General features: G+C 45.4%; 1 protein-coding gene across 1 annotated transcript in view; it reads left to right on the forward strand.

Moving 5' to 3' along the window:
* LOC137434447 (dual specificity protein phosphatase 22-A) overlaps window positions 1-19,947 on the forward strand; it is a 75,482-nt gene that overhangs the window by 47,567 nt on the left and 7,968 nt on the right. The window contains exon 4 of the mRNA XM_078785539.1: window positions 1,933-1,982. Coding sequence (XP_078641665.1) covers window positions 1,936-1,982 — 47 coding nt within the window. The 5' untranslated portion in view covers window positions 1,933-1,935. The remainder of the gene's footprint in view (window positions 1-1,932; window positions 1,983-19,947) is intronic.

Consider the following 19,947-nt stretch of genomic DNA (forward strand, 5'->3'; position numbering starts at 1 on the left):
AAAGGGTCTTTTGGGTCTTCGGGGTGTTACACATAATACACCACAATGTCAAAGTGGAATTATCTTTTGTTGTGCAGAGTTTTGTTGTGCTAGCCTGGTGTTGGCTTTGCGGTTAGGGTGCCGGCTTGGGATCCTAGGATCCTGGGTTCGAATCCCGATCGATCGCTGAATTAACGCCAGGGGGGTTGACTCAGCCTGTCATCCTTCCCCTTCCGAGGTCGGCAAATTGAGGACCAGCTTGCTGGGATGAATGATCACGGTGTGTACCCCGATTTAGAATAGGTACACCGTATCCCTGCGCATCGTAAGAGGCGACCAAGGGTTGGCGTCAGGAAGGGCATCCGGCCATAAAAAAAACAACATTGCCTCAAACAGGGAACCATGATTGTCATGGGACCCGCAAGGCTAACCCCTGCTCTAGGGTTAAATGGCCTTAAAACCTTAAACTTAAACTTTAAAAACTTTAAACTTAAAATGGCCTTTCTAGGTGAAAATGGCCTTAAAACGATCTTTCATTCATATTGTACAGAGGGAAACCTCTTTCTCACAGGTACTTTTCCAAACTTTTTCAGCTTCGTTTAGAAGCTTTATGAGCCATTCCATAGAAGAATCCTTGTCTCGCACACACAATTCACATTAATATGCCTGAATAAGCATTGTTGCTATTAAGGGGTTCTGCGCATGCACGCCGAGCATTCTGGTGCAGGTTGCAAGTCATTTTGAAAGTCCCATATTTATGTGAAAACTACACCAATGGCTACTAATGTTTGTCATACAGGTACAAGCTCCTCCATTTGCTTTAAAATCTCAAATCACTGTGAATAATAATTCATAAACAGCACCCAGGAAATATTTAAGGAATATATTTTTTATTGTGGTAATGTGCCCTTTAAATGGTGAAGAGAGTACCAATGTCCAATGACCAATGTACAAATCTACAAACAAGATGCTCACTTACCATTGTCTCCCCTAATGAGTATCTTGTCTTGTTTATTACAATGGCTTGACCTGTTGGTGTTCCCATTTGAACCCATGGCCCATGATGCCGGTTCCACTAAGTCCACATCCGATATACAATATGTGTTTGTCCATCATCTACTCGTGTCGTTGTCATTTATGTTCAAATACACTGATATAATTTTTATTCATTCAATTTATAATTTAACATCTATACCAATGTATTTGTCTCCAGCATGTGATAAATATATGTTACACCACGAGTATCCAATCACTGTCAAAGAAAATCATTTAAAATACATATATGTAATTAGTAAGAAAATATTTCTCTTCCCAATCATACATGCTTGTACTAAATTTAAAAATGGAAGAAAAAAAACTGAAATGCTCCTTTTTTTTTTTGGAATGCTCCTCAAAGAAATGAGACATATTTTGGGGAAAAATGACTTTTAAAGGCCGTAGCTTTGCAAAGAACAGCTTTAAGTGAATCAACACTAAGTCCACTTCCCCCCCCCCCCCACCCCCTCCCCTTCCCACGCCTCCTGCCCCCAAGCCCTCTCCCTCCCACACTTCTCCATGCTCTCAAATGTTGTGGTTGTGTGCTTCCCCTTCTCTCCCCATCTTGTCTTCCGCTCCCTCTTTTTGTATATTTTGTTTGTCTGGTTGATTTGTTTGTGAAATAAATGTTAGCTCTTTCACGAGCCTCGATTCAGTATACAAAAAAACAATGGAGCTAGATTTAATAGTTTGGAGACAGTTGATGCAGCTCATAGTCTTGGGATTGATTTTCTGATAATTTGAAATAATTTGAAATCTTGGGATTGATTTTCTGAGATAATTTGATAATTTGATAATTTGAAAATAATTTGAATATTTGAAAATAATAAGATAATTGGAAATTTTGGGATTGATTTTCAATAACAATGACCGGTGTTAATACCTTTGTCCCGTGTATGTTCTGTTTTATGTTACAAGGATATGAAATATCTCTGTTTGAATGCTTCTGACTGCTCTTCTCAAGATTTGTAAGTAAAAAGTGATTTGTGTTTGATGACCTTTGCATTCTTGTCATATTTACTATAATTTAACAGTGTGCATCATTTAATTGCTTCCAAAATATTTCACTTGTCAAGATGGCCGTGAGGTTCTAGCCTTGAATGTGTGTTGTGCTTTGCTGATCGGTGGAGAACTTCTTTAAAATCCATCCTGAGTTGTTCAAGATTAATAGCAATTAGGGGCCATTTATATATTACGTGCACAAGGCGTGGAGAGACTAAATAAGTTGACAAAATCAGCACTAAGAATAAGAGGGGAAGTGGGAGGAATAAGAAAGTGAAGAGAAAGTAAGGTGAGGAACTTTAGGAAGAGCAGAGAGAGAAGGAGAAGATTGGGAGGATGTAAGAGTAAGGGAGAGGAAGGAAGAAACATTTATCGGAATCAGCCAGGTGGGAATATAAATTAAATAATTTCTGCACTCAATAAATAAATGGTTCTGAGTAGAATTCTAATTTTTCTTTTTTTAGACATTTCACCTCAATTTATTTTCAACACTGGTTGCCTGTTGGTCTTCTTCACATCATTGGTAAAAATTAAAATGGAATACATTTTTGCGGCACACCACGTTATTTTTTTATTTTTCAAATATCTAAGGTACTGTACTCAATGTCACATCCAAAACTCCATCACCATAGCTCCCTTGGACTCTGAATCACCTGCAAAACTCTATCACCATAACACCACAAAACTGCTGATGCTCTGTGCAATACATAGTTCCATCAGAAAGTATTTACACCCCTTCACTTTTTTCACATTTTGTGGTGTTACAGCCTGAATTTTAAATGGATTAAATTGAGTTTTTTTGTCATTGATCTACACATAATAAATACCCCATAATTTCAGTGGAATTGTATTTTTTAGAATTTCTTTACAAAATCATGTAAAATGAAATACAGAAATATCTAATTTAAATAAGTATTCAACCCCCTGAGGCAACACTTCGTAGACACGTCTTTGGCAGCGATTACAGCTTCAAGTTTTCTTGGGTATGTCTGTATCAGCTTCGTACATCTGGATTTGGGGAGTTTCTCTGATTCTTCCTTGCAGATTTGGATGAGGAGCGTCGGTGAACAGCAATCTTCATGTCTTCCCACCGATTCTCAATGGGATTCAAGTCTGGGATTTGGCTGGGCCACTCAAGGACTTTCATGTTCTTGTTCTGAAGCCATTCCAGTGTTGCTTTGGGTGTATGCTTGGGGTCATTGTCCTGTTGGAACATGTCTTCATCGCAATCTAAGGTCTTTTGCACTCTGAAGCAGGTTCTTCTCTATGATTTCCCTGTATTTGGCTCCATTCAATGTTCCCTCTTTCCCTACAAGTCTCCCAGTCCCTACTGCTAAAAAGCATCCCCATAGCATGATGCTGCCAACACCTTGCTTCACGTTCGGGATGGTGGTAAATGGGTGATGAGCTGTGCTTCGTTTCCACCAAATGTAGCGTTTTGCATTCAGACCAAAGAGTTCAATTTTCATCTCATCGGATGACAAAATATTTTGCCTCATGCTCAGAGTCTTTCACGTGCCCTTTTGCAAACTCCAGGTGTGCTGTCATGTGCCTTTTCCTCAGGTGTGGCTTCCGTCTGGCCACACTACCATTAAGCCTAGATTTATGAAGTGCTGAAGAGACTGTTGTCCTTCCAGCAGGTTTTCCCATCTCAGCCAAGGAACTATGTAGTTCTGTCAGAGTGGCCATTGGGTTCTTGGTCACCTCCATGACCAACGTCCTTCTTGCCCAGTTGCTCTGTTTGGTTGGATGGTCAGCTCTAGAAAGAGTCTCGGTAGTTCCATATTCTGTCCATTTCCTAATGATGGAGCTCATTGTGCTCTTGGGAACTTTCAACACTCCAGAAATTGTTTTATACCCTTCCCCAGATCTATGCCTCCTCACAATTTTATCTGGGAGATCTATGGACAATCATTGGACTTCATGGTAGAGTTTCTGCTCTGACATGCACTGTCAACTGTGGGACCTTGTATAGAAAGGTGTGTTTCTTTCTAAATCATGTCCAATAAATTCGATTGGCCGCAGGTGGCCTCCAATCAAGTTGTAGAACCATCTCAAGGATGATCAATGGAAATTGGATGCACCTGAGCTCAATTTGTAGTGTGATAGCAAAAAGGTTGAATATGAAGTGTTGACTCAGGGGGTTGAATACTTATATAATTTAGATATTTCTGTATTTCATTTTTAAGAATTTTGGAAGAAAAATCTCAAAAGAAAATTCCACTTTGACATTATGGGGTATTATGTGTAGATCAGTGACAAAAAAAATCTCAATTTAGTCAATTTTAAATGGAGGCTGTAACATAACAAAATGTGAAAAACGTCAAGGGGTGTGAATACTTTCTGAAGGCACTGTATCAACCCGTGAGGCTGTGCACCCACCCAAGAATGCCTTACTACCTCATATTGTCCTTAATTATTGAGTGAAAAATGTCTTAAGGCAAGATGTTCTTAGGAGCCATGGTTCAGAAGTGAATTAAGGCTAAGAAGCAGAAGTGACTAACCAACTAACCAAGCATCTTCACCTTTAACCTCCCACCCTAACAACAACACTGGGTTTACCATGCTGCCTGAAGAGGTGCATAGTTACCAAAATTGTTTTTACTAGGGCATGCCCGTACTATATCTATATCTAAAATTATATCCCCCCCTCTATTTACATGAAATGGTTTGGTCCAAAGCGAACGGCTTGCGAGTGGTGACAATCCCCCCCCTCTATTTACATGCAATGGTTTGGTCCAAAGCGAACGGCTTCCGGAGTTTGGTAAAGAAATCGCCATCGCGTGCACAAACGCGCAGGAAAGCGAATGAATCGCAAATTCGTTTTTATTAGTTGTAAAACATAGTTTAACGCCAACATAGTTTGCAAACGTGAAATAAATGAATACGCTCTCAAATGTGCCATCCGAGGCAGAGTGTGCCCGCCACGTTCGGCACACGCGATCGTTCGCTGCTCTCTGATTGGTTGAATCGTTTTTTGGACATAGCTCGGTAAGTAATTGTCCGATTAATATGAAACCTTGAAAAGGCACATCCTCGGGTCCCCAGCAATATACCTGGCAAGTTAAAAGTATATCGGACCCGTGGTTGTCGAGAAACAGCGGTCACAGACAAACGTACAAACGTACAAACGTACAGACAGAGATTACTGGAATTATAGATAGACTAGGACGTGCCCGTACGTGGGTGCCCGTTCTGTGGCCAAAAAAAAAAAAAAAAAAATTTCCAAAGTTAAATCAAGTGTACCTCCCTGTCTTTGCTAGCCATGACATTCGATGCCATTGACCATTGCCACTCCTACGCCACGGTGAGGCGACAGGGTAGGATTTGTAGGAGACCTGAGTATCGGACCCAGGCGGAACGGACGCCATTTGGAAGAGCTGAGAGGACTCGGTCGTGATAGAGTGAGCCTGAGTGAGTATATCAAGACAAGATCAAGATCTAGAAGGAGGTATGTATGTACGGTGCGATTCATATAATATATTGTTTAGTTATCGTCGATGAGGAATTTGGGGTCGGAATGGGTGGTAGGCCGGGATGACTTGGTCTCGACTAGATGCTAGGCCGCACCTCATTTTGTTAAATAAAGTGGTCACAAAATATTTTTTGATGGTTCTTATGCTCACCGTTAGATGCATAACATAAATAGCTATGGGGAACATGATGGATTGTCAATGGATGTTAAGGGATGGAGATTTAAGAGCTCCGTACATTCTTGCAGAGGAAAAATAATCCTAGTTTTTTTTTAATCCTTCCAGGGCCAACGATAGGTCGGATTTTAATTCTGTTTCCAGATTTCGCAGTCGCTAGATTAGCTTAACACTCGATAGAACTGGCCCCGCGAAATGTCGATGATCTTTGGTAAAATTACTTCAGGGTAAATTTACATAGGAAAACCCCATGCTAAATTTTCGTTGCCGAAGGACTTTATTTTTTTGCGAAATACATCCTGACTTCGCCTCTAGGAGGATACAGGGGTATCTGTGGATAACGGGAACCTTTATTTGGCGAAATTCGGACTGATATTGACCGAGTTATTCAAAATATTAACTTATATCAAATAAATCTTTTGTGATTTTGTATTTTGCGCACCTGTATCGTTGGAGTATTGACTTATATAGGGTTGGTTTTCTAAAGCTAATATCAGAATATTAACTTATATCAAATGGGTCTTTTGAGGGGAAAGTGTGATGACGTCACCACGTCACGCGGCACGAATGCGCGCCTGTGTCATGGGAGATACTGACATCTATAGGGAGGCCCCATCACCCTCCCCCATCACCCTGCCATCACCCTCCCATCACCCTGCCATCACCCTCCCCCATCACCCTGCCATCACCCTCCCCCGTCACCCTCTGCCATCACCCTCTGCCATCACCCTCTGCCATCACCCTCTGCCATCACCCTCCCATCACCCTGCCCCATCACCCTGCCCCATCACCCTCCCCCATCACCCTCCCCCATCTCCCTCCCATCACCCTGCCATCACCCTCCCATCACCCTGCCATCACCCTCCCACCACCCTCTCGTTGGAGGTATTGACTGATATAGGATTAGTTTTCTAAGGCTGTAGGCCGCACCTCATTTTGTCAAATAAAGTGGTATTCGGGTGGTTCCGGTATTTGGGACCGCAGGGACGGAAAGTGCAGGTACGGGGTGCTTGGCACTCCCCAGCCGGCCCGCTCTGAAGGTTCGGATCGGGACACCGGGATTCATTCCGGTCGCCCGGTCGGCCCTGAGGTGGGGGTGCGGGGCCTGTCACGGAACGTCAAAACAAACGGCCTGCCGGGGCCGCCCAAAAGTCGGGCGTGAGGGGCGCGTCCACTAATGGAACGCCTCTCGCTTCCCAGATCGAGGGCCACGTGGTCAGGAGAACCTCGTCCCTTCTGGTTGCCCTGCCGTCCCACCGGGAGCGCCGGCAGGGTGTACTTCAAACTAAGCTTAAGTGTCAAGTGTTAAGTTCCTCCTTGCCCTCGCAAGGGAAAGGCTAGGGTCAAGCTCCTCCAAATTTCCAAACACTAGAAATCGGACGTCTCAAATTAATTAATTATTTGTTAAAACATCTCAGTCGCCCGCGACCTCTCTAGCGCGGGCGTCGAACCAGTTCATTTCCGGTGCGACCGGGCCGAGTATCGGCCCGGCCGTGGCCGAAGCCGTTGATTCCGCCGTAGCACGCTAACGCGTAGGCTCGCGCGCCCCTGGTCCGCCGGGGCTCCGCGGGTGTCCTGCCGTGCCTGGCTTGCCGGTGCCCGGGGACGGATCTCGCTGTCTAAACATGGTAGCGCTAGGCCAGTGGGACCGCCGGGACCCACGTGCACTCACATGGTGTTCTGTGCGTGGGCGGCAGTATCAGACCGGGGCGCCCAAAGGCGCCACGCACCCAAACGCTCCCCGGCTAAAGTTCATCCTGAAAGCGCCCACATTGTGCGGACAAACCAAGTCAAGGGCCACGTGGTCAGGAGAACCTCGTGCCTATCGGCCGGCCTCAAAGACCGAAATTGTGACGGTGGGAGGCTCAAAAGTATATCGGACCCGTGGTTGTCGAGAAACAGCGGTCACAGACAAACAAACGTACAGACGTACAGACAGAGATTACTGGAATTATAGATAGATTTTATGAACATGAAGTTAGGCAGGCATAAAGATGAAGTACAGTCAAACCACACCCTGAAAACACATACCTGGCTGTCATCTGCTGATTGGTTTCTCACTTTATTGCATAAGAATATCTTTCACTTCCTGTTTTTTTTTTTTTTTTGTTTTTTTTTGTATACTGAATCGAGGCTCGTGAAAGAGCTAACATTTATTTCACAAACAAATCAACCAGACAAACAAAATATACAAAAGAGGGAGCGGAAGCCAAGATGGGGAGAGAAGGGGAAGCACACAACCACAACATTTGAGAGCAGGGAGAAGTGTGGGAGGGAGAGGGCTTGGGGGCAGGAGGCGTGGGAAGGGGAGGGGGGGGGGGGTGATGTTGTTGTTGATGCTTTCCTACCATCAGTGCCGTGTAATCATGTCGTTGTGGATTATATTTTATTTCCTCACTGTGGTCAACTACCGGAAGAGGTGGGGGGCAAATGGTGCCAATGATTTGTTTTGGCACCATGTTAATCCAGCCCTTCCGAGCGGCTATGAACAAGAAGCAAGAACCTAGTTTCGCACATTCTCGGCCTCATTCAGGTTCATGCCTTACTCCATCTGACTTTATCGGTGCTTGCTAAGGTAAAATCAAATCATACACTTTGAAGAGAAAGCAAATATGTATATTATTTTAACCAAAAACCTACAGGCATGGTCAAAAATATTGGCACCTTTTTTTTTTTTGGGGGGATACAAGATCGAGGCTCGTGTCAGAGCTTCTTTTTTTTTTTTTTTGTATACAAGATCGAGGCTCGTGAAAGAGCTAACATTAATCACACAAAAAGTCAAACCGACACACAAAAAACAAGGGGAGCGGCAGACAAGATGGGGAAAGAGGGGGAAGGACACAAACACAACATTTGAGAGCAGGGACATCGGGAGGACTTGGGGGGAGGTGGGAGAGGTATAAAACATATGAACACTGCAAGGACTCTGGGGTGAATTAGCGGGGGTAGAAAAGATCAAGGTTTTGGATGGGGATGAAGATGTGTTATGAAGTGTTATGATGTGTTATGAAGATAAGAGATGGTGGTGAACAGCTGTTTTAAAGACCTGGAGGGGGAGTGGGATTGAAGGGAGTGGGGGAGTTTGTTCCAGAGGCGGGAGAAAAGGGGAATGAAAGAGTGAAGGTGAGCAGAGAGCCTAGATTTTGGCAGTTCAACCATAAGAGGGTTGCAGGCAGATCTTGTGCGACCGGAAGGAATATTGGGGGGACAGAGCACAGAGAGAGCTGGGGGAGCAAGGCCGAAGAGGAGTCGGTAGAAGACAGAAAGACCACCAACCTGCCTGCGGTGAGTGGGTGAAAGGCCCTCGGAGTTAACTTCATTGCAGGAGATTCCAATGATTCTGAAAGCTTTGGCCTCAACAGCGTGAAGCCGAGCTAGGTGTGAGGCAGGAGCACCAGCCCAGAGGGGGGGAACAGTATTCCATTGAGCTGGGGATGAAAGCCTTGTATGTGGTGAGGAGCTCAGGTGTGCCAAGGAAGGACTTCACACGACGGAGGATGCCCAGTCGGCGACTGGCTTTGGAGGCCAGCTTGGAAATGTGGTTGTCCCAAGAAAGATCATGGCAGATAGTGAGACCCAAAAGCTTGAGCGACAGAACTTCTTGGAGAGGATTGTTGAGAAAGTAGATGGGAGGGTTTTCCAGTCGGTCCTTTCGGAGAGACATTGTGAGAGTGTGAGATTTGTCAGGATTGAAAGACATGTTCCACTTGTTTGACCAGTCTGTGATTTTGTCCAGGTCTGCAGAGAGTGAGGAGGCTGCAGACTGCCGATCTGAGGGATGAGGAATGGAGCGGCAGATAGTGGAGTCATCAGCAAAGAGATAGAGAGGATTTTCCAGAGAGTCGGAGAGATCATTGATGAAGACCAGAAATATCACAGGGCCCAGAACACTACCTTGGGGAACTCCAGCCAGAACAGGTTGGGGAGATGAGAGAAATCCATTCAGGGCCACACGTTGCCTACGACCAGAGAGGCAGTCCGCAAGCCATGAGTGGAGATTTCCATGGATACCATAGGAGGAGAGTTTGGTGAGCAGAGCTGGGTGCCAGACCAATTCGAAGGCACTTGATATGTCAAGTGAGACAGCTCTGATTTCCTGTTTGGCATTGACGACCTCCATCCATTGTTGAGACAGCAGAAGCAACATGTCCAGAGTAGAATGACCTGGTCTGAATCCAAATTGATGATCAGAGATCAAGCCATTGGAGAAGAGGAAGGATTTGATATCCGAAGCAATGGTGGATTCCTTGACTTTGCTGATAATTGGAAGCAGGCTGATTGGTCTGTAGTTGCAAGGATCTGTTTTTGCACCTTTTTGTGCAAAGCGGTAATGTTTGCTGATTTCCAAGATGCTGGCAGATGACCTTGAGCAAAAGAGAGGGTGAAGAGAATACAGAGAGAGGGTGAGATAGAGCGGCAGAGCAGGATTGTAGGACCCGTGGGCTGATGCCGTCTGGTCCAGTTGAGCTAACATCAATCACAAAAAAAAATAATAATAATAATAATAAACGGACACACAAAACATACAATAAAGGGAACGGGAGATGAGATGGGGAGAGAGAGGGAAGCACACAAGTACAACAGCAGAGAACAGGGACATCAGGAGATCTGTGGGAGGGAGAGGGCTTGGGGGGAGGAGGCATGGGAAGGGGGGGGGGGGGGGGGGAAGGTATAAAACAGATGGACACTGCTAGGACTTCCTGGAAAGAAGTCGGTATTTCAAACGAGTGGATCTGGGGTGAATTAACAGGTGTAGAAAAGATCAAGGTTTTGGATGGGGAAAGACAAGAGATGGTGGTGAACAGCTGTTTTAAAGACCTGGAAGGAGGAGTGGGATTGAAGAGAGTGAGGGAGTTTGTTCCAGAGGTGGGAGTAAAGAGGAATGAGAGTGAAGGTGAGCAGAGAGTCTTGATTTTGGCAATTTCACCAGAAGAGCAGAAAAAGACAAAAGAAGGCAGAAGAAGGCAGATCTCGTGTGACCTGAAGGAATATTTGGGGGACAGAGCACAAATAGAGCTGGGGGAGCTAGGCCGGAGAGGAGTCGGTAGAAGACAGAAAGACCACCGACCTGCCTGTGGTGAGTGAGTGAAAGGCCCTCACAATCACCTTCATTGCGGGAGATTCCAATGATTCTGAAAGCCTTGGTTTCAACAGCGTGAAGTCGCGCTGGGTGTGAGACAGGAGCACCAGCCCAGAGGGGAGAGCAGTGTTCCATTGAGCTGCGGATGAAAGCCTTGTATGTGGTGAGGAGCTCAGGTGTGCCAAGGAAGGACTTCGCACGACACATGATGCCCAATCAGTGACTGGCTTTGGAGGCCAGCTTGGAAATGTGGTTTTTCCAGGAAAGATCATGGCAGATAGTGAGACCCAAAAGCTTGAGCGACAGAACTTCTTGGAGAGGATTGAGAAAGTAGATGGGAGGTTTTTCCAGACGGTATTTTCGGAGAGACATAGTGAGAGTGTGAGATTTGTCAGGATTGAAAGACATGTTCCACTTGATTCACCAGTTTGTGATTTTATCCAGGTCTGCAGAGAGTGAGGAGGCTGCAGACTGCAGATCTGAGGATTGAGAGATGCAGCGGCAGATAGTGGAGTCATCAGCAAAGAGATAGAGAGGATTTTCCAGAGAGTCGGAGAGATCATTGATGAAGACCAGAAAAAGCACAGGGCCCAGAACACTACCTTGGGGAACTCCAGCCTGAACAGGAAGGGAAGATGAGAGGATTACATTCAGGGCCACACGTTGACTACGACCAGAGAGGAAGTCTGCAAGCCATGCGTGGAGATTTCCATGGATACCATAGGAGGAGAGTTTGGTGAGCAGAGCTGGGTGCCAGACCGTATTGAAGGCACGTGATATGTCAAGGGAGACAGCTCTGATATCCTGTTTGGCATTGAGGACCTCCATCCATTGTTGAGGCAGCAGAAGCAGCATGTCCAGAGTAGAGTGACCTGGTCTGAAACTAAATTGATGATCAGAGATCAAGCCATTGGAGAAAAGGAAGGATTTGATATCCGAAGCAATGATGGATTCCATGACTGCTGATAATTGGGAGAAGGCTGATTGGTCTGTAGATGCAAGGATCTGTTTTTGCACCTTTTTGTGTAAAGCGGTAATGTTGCTTGATTTCCAAGCTGATGGCAGATGATCTTGAGCAAAAGAGAGGGTGAAGAGAACAGAGAGATGGTGTGAAAGAGCGGCAGACCAAGATTTTAGGACCCGTGGGCTGATGCCATCTGGTCCATTTGCAGAATCAGGGTCGAGGTTTGACAGAAACTTCTCCACCTTGTCAGGAGAGAAGGACACAGAGTCCAGGAGCAGCTGGGTACGATTGGGTAAGGTGGGAACAGAGAGAGATGGCTTTGGGACACAAGATTTAGAGGCAAACACAGAGTTGAGGCATTCGGCTTTGTCACGTGCGGTGTCAACTGTGTAGCCATTTGAGGTGAGGGAGGGGATGGAGGGGGAACAAACACCAGAAACGGATTTGACCAGATGCCACCAGGATTTGGAGGAAGGAGACAGGTTTGAGAGTTCAGTCTTGAAAGTAGAGAGATGGTGTTTCCTGGCTCTCCTGAGGGTAGACACACACTTGTTCCGGGCATTGTGGAAGGAACTGAGATTGCCTTCAGTTGGATTAGCCTTCCAAGAGGCAATGGCAAGTTATTTCAGGGCAACTGCCTCACCACAATATTCCATGTACCATGGACGGGAGGAAGGGTATGACAACTGAAGACGGGATGGGATAAATCTGTGCATGAGAGAGAGCAGTTTGCTTTGGAAGAATTCCCAGGATGAGTTGATGTCAGAGGCAGTAGAGATGGGAGACCAGTCCAGATGATTTATGGCTGCTTGAAGACCGTGCCAATCAGCCTGAGTGAAATGCCAGACTCGTCGACGCTGAGGAGGCTCTCTGAGAATGGTCAGAGAGATGTCCACTTTAACAAGCACATGATCAGATGAACCGATTAGAGCAGAAGAAGAGCAGCAGACATTTGCACGGAAGTTTGTCATAACCAAGTCTAGAAGAGAAGATGCTCCGTTGACTGAGATCCTGGTTGGGAAATTGACAGATTGTGTCAGTCCCAGTGAGTCGCAGAAGTCCTTTGCTGAAGTGCCATGGCTGGTGAGAGAGGTACCCACACCCAGCCAACTGGCATGGTGACAATTGGCGTCACCACATATGAGGAAGAGAGTTGGGATGAGTCGATAGAAGTTGATCCATGTTATCAGACAGTGAGATGTAGATGGAGTCATCACTGTTTGGTGGACATTACAGAACACATATGAACAAAAGGTGGGAGCGAAGGGGAAGCCGTAGCCAGAGGTACTCCTGGGGGTGAGAGAGCAGTGCAGGGAGAGTGAGGAAGAGAGTTTTTGATAAAGATAGCAACCCGACCTCCAGGACGAGGCTCAGATCTATCATATCGGAAGATGGAGTAACCAGGAAGAGATATTAAAGAATCAGAGACATCTTGAAGGAGGAAAGTTTCTGTTAAGCAGACCTTTGCCCCCAAAATCGAATCAGTTAATCTTTACATCATTCTACATACCTGTACCATGTTTGAATTATATCACTTCAGCCGTTCTCAGGTTATAGACCTATTACGGAATTTGAGCTTTGACCTTTGCCCCCAAAATTTAATCAGTTAATCTTTACATCATTATACATACCTGGACCAAGTTTGAATTGGATCACTTCAGCCGTTCTCAAGTTATAGACATATTACAGACTTTGACCTTTGACCTTCGACGTCTTGACCCCAAAATATAATTAGTTCATCTTTACATCACTCTACAGAAGTTTACCAAATTTGGTCAGAATCCCATCACTGGTTCACAAGTTATCGCGATAACAGGATTTTTGCCTAACATGACCTCTGACCTTTGGCCTTTGACCCCGTGACCCCAAAATCGAATCAATTCATCTTTACCTCATTGTACATACCTGCACCAAGTTTGACTAAGACACCTTCAGCCGTTCTCAAGTTATCGCGGTAACGAAAACCTATCACGGATGGACAGCCGGACGGACAACCTGAAAACATAATGGCTCCGGCGACTTCGTCAACGGAGACATAAAAGTATGTGTCTTTCCATCTCGGAGCATTTCAGGAGATCAAGCTTTTGCATTGGCGACGTGAGTTGTCTTGTGATACATGTGAGGCCCTTTGGCCAACACAAAAACATTCTCCTGCATAGGAGCTCCGGATACTCCAGTATAGTCTACTGTGGGTCACTGCTCACCTAATAAAAGTGCAATGTCAAATTCTGAACCCATTTGAAGTTATTCTTTGATTCGGCAACCTTTATCACACCAGAGTTTTAATCCAACATGGACAGTTTTAACACATTGTAAATCCACGTTCATATATTAATTAAAACGTTACAACAATCAGATCGAATGTTTAAATGAGTGTGATTGTAAAACTGAAAAGAAAATTCCACCAATTACATCAACATGAAAATAAATGACAACTAGAACGGGCACTCGGTAGAGCGCATACCTTCGCCGCAGCTACTGTTCTGTACTTGGCATGGGAGTGTAGGGAACAGAACAACAAAAATACGATTTTGACCTTTTCGTGACCTTGACCTTGACCTTTGACCCGATTGCTCCCAAAATCTAATCAAATGTGTCCCGTATAATAACCAATCATCCCACCAAATTTCATGCAATTCGGTTGAATACTTTTTGAGTTATGCGAATAACATACACACACACACACAGACATACAAATAAATACACAGCGATCAAAACATAACCTTCCGCTTTTGCGAAGGTAACGAGAACGCCACTCGGTAGAGCGCATACTCCCGCCGTGGGTCAAGTCGGAATAGTACGATTTCACAAAAGTTTGAGGGAGTAGTTCAGTGACAACACAAGACAAGACAACACAAGACAGACACTGCACAGATATATATTTAGAATATATAGAAGATAATGTTAAAAAAAAACAAGGCAATTTCACTTACATTTTCGGATTCAGCGTTCAATTCTATATAAGTGAGTGTATTTTGAGGCATGTGTGACTTCAAATAAAATTGTAAGCCAGGAAAACGTTCTTTTCATTCCTTAGGGATACAACATGTAAAACTGGCCCAAACGTCAAAACAAAACTCGCTCATTTTAAGTCGTACAAGCTAATGCGACCACTCATTCTTCTGGGAAGAATCCCGTGCACATGCTGGTCACACTTATAACTCACCTAAGTCTTTATAAGTTCATCAAATACTGACACCGCGATTGACATTCGCTGAGGTAAATGTTGATACATGTCTTCTGAGGTAAAAAAAAAAAAAAAAACAATTTTAAAGCATTATCCGTATCAACCGATACATTTTATGAAACGGGGAAACCTAATACACACTTTGGTGGTTTTAAAATGACAGAATATGTCTTTATTTAGAAAAAAAAAGAACCTTGAAGACGACGCTGCTAAAAAAAATACACCGCTCTAACGCATAACCACGAGTTTAAACTACATTTACAACAAATATGAAAAGTATTTTCATATCACAATGTTAAATATAGAATATATAGAAGATAATGTTGAAAAAAAAAGAGCCCCATCTTCCAATGGTAAACAATCCTTCAAAAAATTCCTGGATCCGGAATAATATCCTGAGCTTCACCAAAAACTAATCAATTCTTCAATATCCCAAGGGCAATCATCCCACCAACTTTCATTCCAAATCCGGTCAGAACTTTTCCAGATATCTTGTTCATGAACACACACACGCACACGCACACGCACACACACGGACACGATGGAATTCATTACTCCCTGGCAGGAGTAATAAACCACAATTTATCCAAACAGGAGTTCTGAAATCTTTGATCAAAGGTGGATGGGGGTTATGTTTTCACCCCTGTTTGTCCGTTTGTCTGTCTGTCTGTCCGTTTGTGAACAAATTGTGTCAAAAAGTGAAACTTCAAAGAGTACAAAAGTATCAGAAAATGTAACTGCAAATGAACAATCGATCTTTCATTGAAACAAATAACTCCTCACTATTCTTTAATTTGAACAATTAATTCATTTTTTAAAGAGGATCCAAGACGCGTGTTGCAGGTGCCACACTCATTTCAGACGACGAGACGAGACAAACAGAGCCACTGGGCGGGGAAGTCCGTCACTCCCCGGGGCACGCTGGTGGTCTCGATACCAGCGACGCCACAGCAATGGCACCAAGGACATTTTCTAATCAGGAATTTCCTCCTCCCCATAGATTGAGGGTTGTTATTTATTTATTTATTTATTTTGTTCCCATACCCCACGAATCGTTCATCTCGCACCGGGGGAACGCAGAGAGCAGTGATCTGCTCACTGAGTGTAGAAGTGTTGGAACAATATGACACCAAGTTCTTCTGCCATCAAGTCATCCTTCATTCCTATCCCTGGGAATTTTTTTTTCTATCCTCATTGTAAACCCTCCTCTACCTCTCCACATCTACTTGCTAGTTGATGTGTTTCTTTCCATCTCCTCTGTCTCTCCTCCTGTTTATCCTGCTTGGTCTGTACAAGTGTTGGCCACTGTCAATATGTTCTCTTCTCCGCTATTCCATGACCCTATATTTTGTTTATCCGAAAGTAAATGAAATAGAACGATCTAATGTTTGCTTGAGTGAGCAGTTGGTTATAAAAAAAAATAACCACCTTTAGAGGCCATTTTTCCCTGCAAAGCGGGGGTTGGCCTTTTTCGGGAATCGTGGTTGTTGTTGTTTTTTGGTCCCCTTTTTGAAGCAATGTTTTACGGCCGGATGCCCTTCCTGACACCAACCCTTTTTGCCGCCTTTAACGACAAACAGGGAATTACCAGTGAACTGGTACTCAATTAGCAGACCTCGGAAGGATGACAGGCTGAGTCAACCCCCCTGGCGTTAATTCAGCGATCGACCGGGATTCGAACCCAGGATCCTGGGATCCTAAGCCGGCACCCTAGCCGCTAGCCCAACACCAGGGTTGCACCTATATATATATATTTTGTATAAAATGTTGAGTCTCATGGAAGAACCAAAACATAGAATGTATCAGAACATAACAGAACAAAATAAACAGTATTGCTACGGTTTTGAGATTGGCACATATTGATCATTAAAGGTTAAAGGGTTGCCCCCCATAGTTATTCCACGAGCAACACGTAGGCCACCCTGTAGTATTAGTTATGTCATAGTATGTGTAAGAATAGGCCATTTCCCCTAGTAATATCTGCGTTGTGTAAAGACATGAGATTAGGTCCCGCTCATTTTGCGTCCACCCTCCAATTCCACCTCTATGGACATAATTGATCCCGCGCCCCATTTGGCTGACCCGCTCAGTTTGTTACGCTTTGGCTGCCAGCAGCATTTTGCTGCCCTTTGTTCGCTCACTAGTCGAGTAACACGAGGTAGGCCTGAGAAGGAGGAGCGCGAGGTCGGGGTAGGGCGGCGTCAAAGCGGAGCGTCAGAGGCGATGACGGTAAGAGCCACCAGCCAACCAGGACTCTAAGGGCATGGCGTGACAGGGCATGGTAAGGCGCATCTGGTAAGTGCTAGAAGGTTTGCGGGGCGTGCCTATATAAGTGATTGCACAAAGCCCTTGAACAGGACTGAAGCGGAGGACTCGCACGAAAGGACTCGGTCAGGACTCGCAGCGGACTTGTTACAAAGAGAGCACGAGGGAGAACGATGAGGACTGATTGGCACGAGAGAACTCGCAAGGGGAGAGCGCACGCGAGAGGACTGTGAAGAACGTGATTCGCAGTGCTCGCTTTGGAGGCATTGCACTATATCTCAGTATAACGTACGTGCCGGAGGAAAGGCAGCCAGACGCGCCGGTGGCGAATATCGCCTATTCAGCCATGCGAGTGAACGCGGCAATAGCCGCCAGTGTTAACCGCCAACCGCCAGAGCCCAGACCCTACCATTCGCCTCGTATTATCCCGTGTGCGCCAAACGACACGCGGAGAGCTCCTGCCCCTCTACTTACCATCTGCCCGGGACGAACCGGAGGCCGGAGGGAGCTGCATGAGAGCCATCCCGGGACGTGGTGAACATCATCCCGCAGCTGCAAGCCCCGTGTGAGTGTGTCTGTGTGTGAGACGGGCCCGTTTGTCCTGGGGATTAAGTTGACTGTTTTTAAGGCTGCACTGTGTCCCCTCTTTTCTGGAATCCCTGTATAGTGTAAATAAATCTTGTTATTCGTTTCTTCCCAATTCGATCGCCTTTGTGATTTCTCCATTGGCTAAGCATGGTACGAACGAGATCGCTAGAACCATATAAACCATATAAACGCACCATATAAACGGCACGGATCACGTGTACGCACCGCTCGGCGTCTCATCACGTGTGATTCGTGCGGGGCTTATTTCCTCGTTTCAGGGCAGCGCGAGTAATTAGGTAATAGTGATTCTCGGCCTACGACCCTATTTCGCGCTGTCCGGGAAGGACATCATAGGTCCCGGGTCCTGTCGGCCAGTCAAAGACAAGGGGACTAATCCCCCCTTGGTAAGGGGAGAAGGCCGGCGGCGAGATCCACAACAGTATAAAGGGAGGGGGAAAACACCAAGTGTAGGGAAGAGGCACAAAACAGAGGAGGACTTGGCCAAATAAGGAATGGTGGGGAGAATGAGCACTCAGGGAGGACATTTGAGGTTTAACATCCATATCCCAGTGATGGTACACACATTGATGGATCACCCTGCCTGTGAAACAACTGCATGACAGTTTTTAGCTGGGTCGGGATTCGAACCCAGGCTGGACAGCACCCAGACAGATTTGAACCCAGGCTGGACAGCAGCCAGACAGATTTGAACCCAGGCTGGGCAGCAGCCAGACAGATTTGAACCCAGGCTGGACAGCAGCCAGACAGATTTGAACCCAGGCTGGACAGCAGCCAGACAGATTTGAACCCAGGCTGGACAGTACCCAGACAGATTTAAACCCAGGCTGGTGAGTGTGCGTACCTGTAGGCCATCTTGCCAGCTGCCAGCTATTCACAGGCATGATTTAAAAGTAATTAATTATCCCTCTTAGAACCAAGTTTGCACAAACACGTTATTAATCAAATAACACTCACTCACTCACCCACTCACCACAGTGTGCAAATTGAGCACACTAACTGATGATTAAACCAAGAAAAAACATATATCCAACCTCAATAGGACGACCTTCCCATACATAGTTCACATTCTGATAAAAGCATGAAAATTGTCACACATCATGTGATCGAACGAACCACCACAGGTAAACATCATTGACCGATGTGCGATGCTGTTGATCATAGACTAGCTAGGTAACTGTCTATATTTTGTTGATTGATTAATTGATTCCATAATGCATTAGCTGACACACACTGATGTCTTTGATCGCGACTACCACTTCAGCATCGAAGATGGAACATGGAGCTGACGTGCACATCCTGGAAATAGAAAGAGTAAACTGAGGCCAGATGCTCTCCTGCCAAAACGAAATGTTGTCCTAACTGTGACAAACAACAAAGTTCAGCTCGTCAAAATTATCTGCCAACACCTGCTAGCCACAACAGAAACGTTGTCAGCATCATATGAAGATTTTCAAGCACAATCTGGTACTCTACAGATGGTCAGCAAAGGTTATCTTGTACCAAGGATTGACCTTAATGTGCAAATCCCCCAAATATTTCTGCAGGACACACAAGATCTGCCAGCAACCCTCTTCTATACAAGATCGAGGCTCGTGTAAGAGCTAACATTAATGACAAAAAAAACATGCACAGACACATCAAACATAATAAAGGGAGCGGGAGACAAGAGGGGGAGAGAGAGGGAAGCACACACACACACAACAACAGAAGAGAACAGGGACGTCTGTAGATCTGTGGGAGGGAGAGGGCTGGGGGAGGAGGGGGGGGGCTGGGGAGGGAGGGGTACAGATATAAAGCAAATGAACACTTCCAGGAATTTCAGGAAAGAAGTTGAGGATTTAAAGAGGTGGATTTGGGGTGTTTTAACGGGGGTAGAAAAGATCAAGGTTTTGGATGGGGGAAGATAAGAGATGGTGGTGAACAGCTGTTTTAAATACCTGGAGGGAGGAGAGGGATTGAATAGAGTGAGGGAGTTTGTTCCAGAGGCAGGAGAAAAGAGGAATGAAGGAGTGAAGGTGAGCAGAGAGTCTTGATTTTGGCAATTTCACCAGAAGAGGGTTGCTGGCAGATCTTGTGCGACCTGTAGGAATATTTGGGGGACAGAGCCCAGACAGAGCAGGGGGAGCAAGGCTGGAGAGAAGTCGGTATAAGACAGAAAGACCACCAACCTGCCTGC

Source organism: Myxine glutinosa, chromosome 10 (assembly GCF_964187855.1).
Source record: "Myxine glutinosa chromosome 10, kmMyxGlut1.1, whole genome shotgun sequence".
NCBI lineage: Eukaryota > Metazoa > Chordata > Myxini > Myxiniformes > Myxinidae > Myxine > Myxine glutinosa.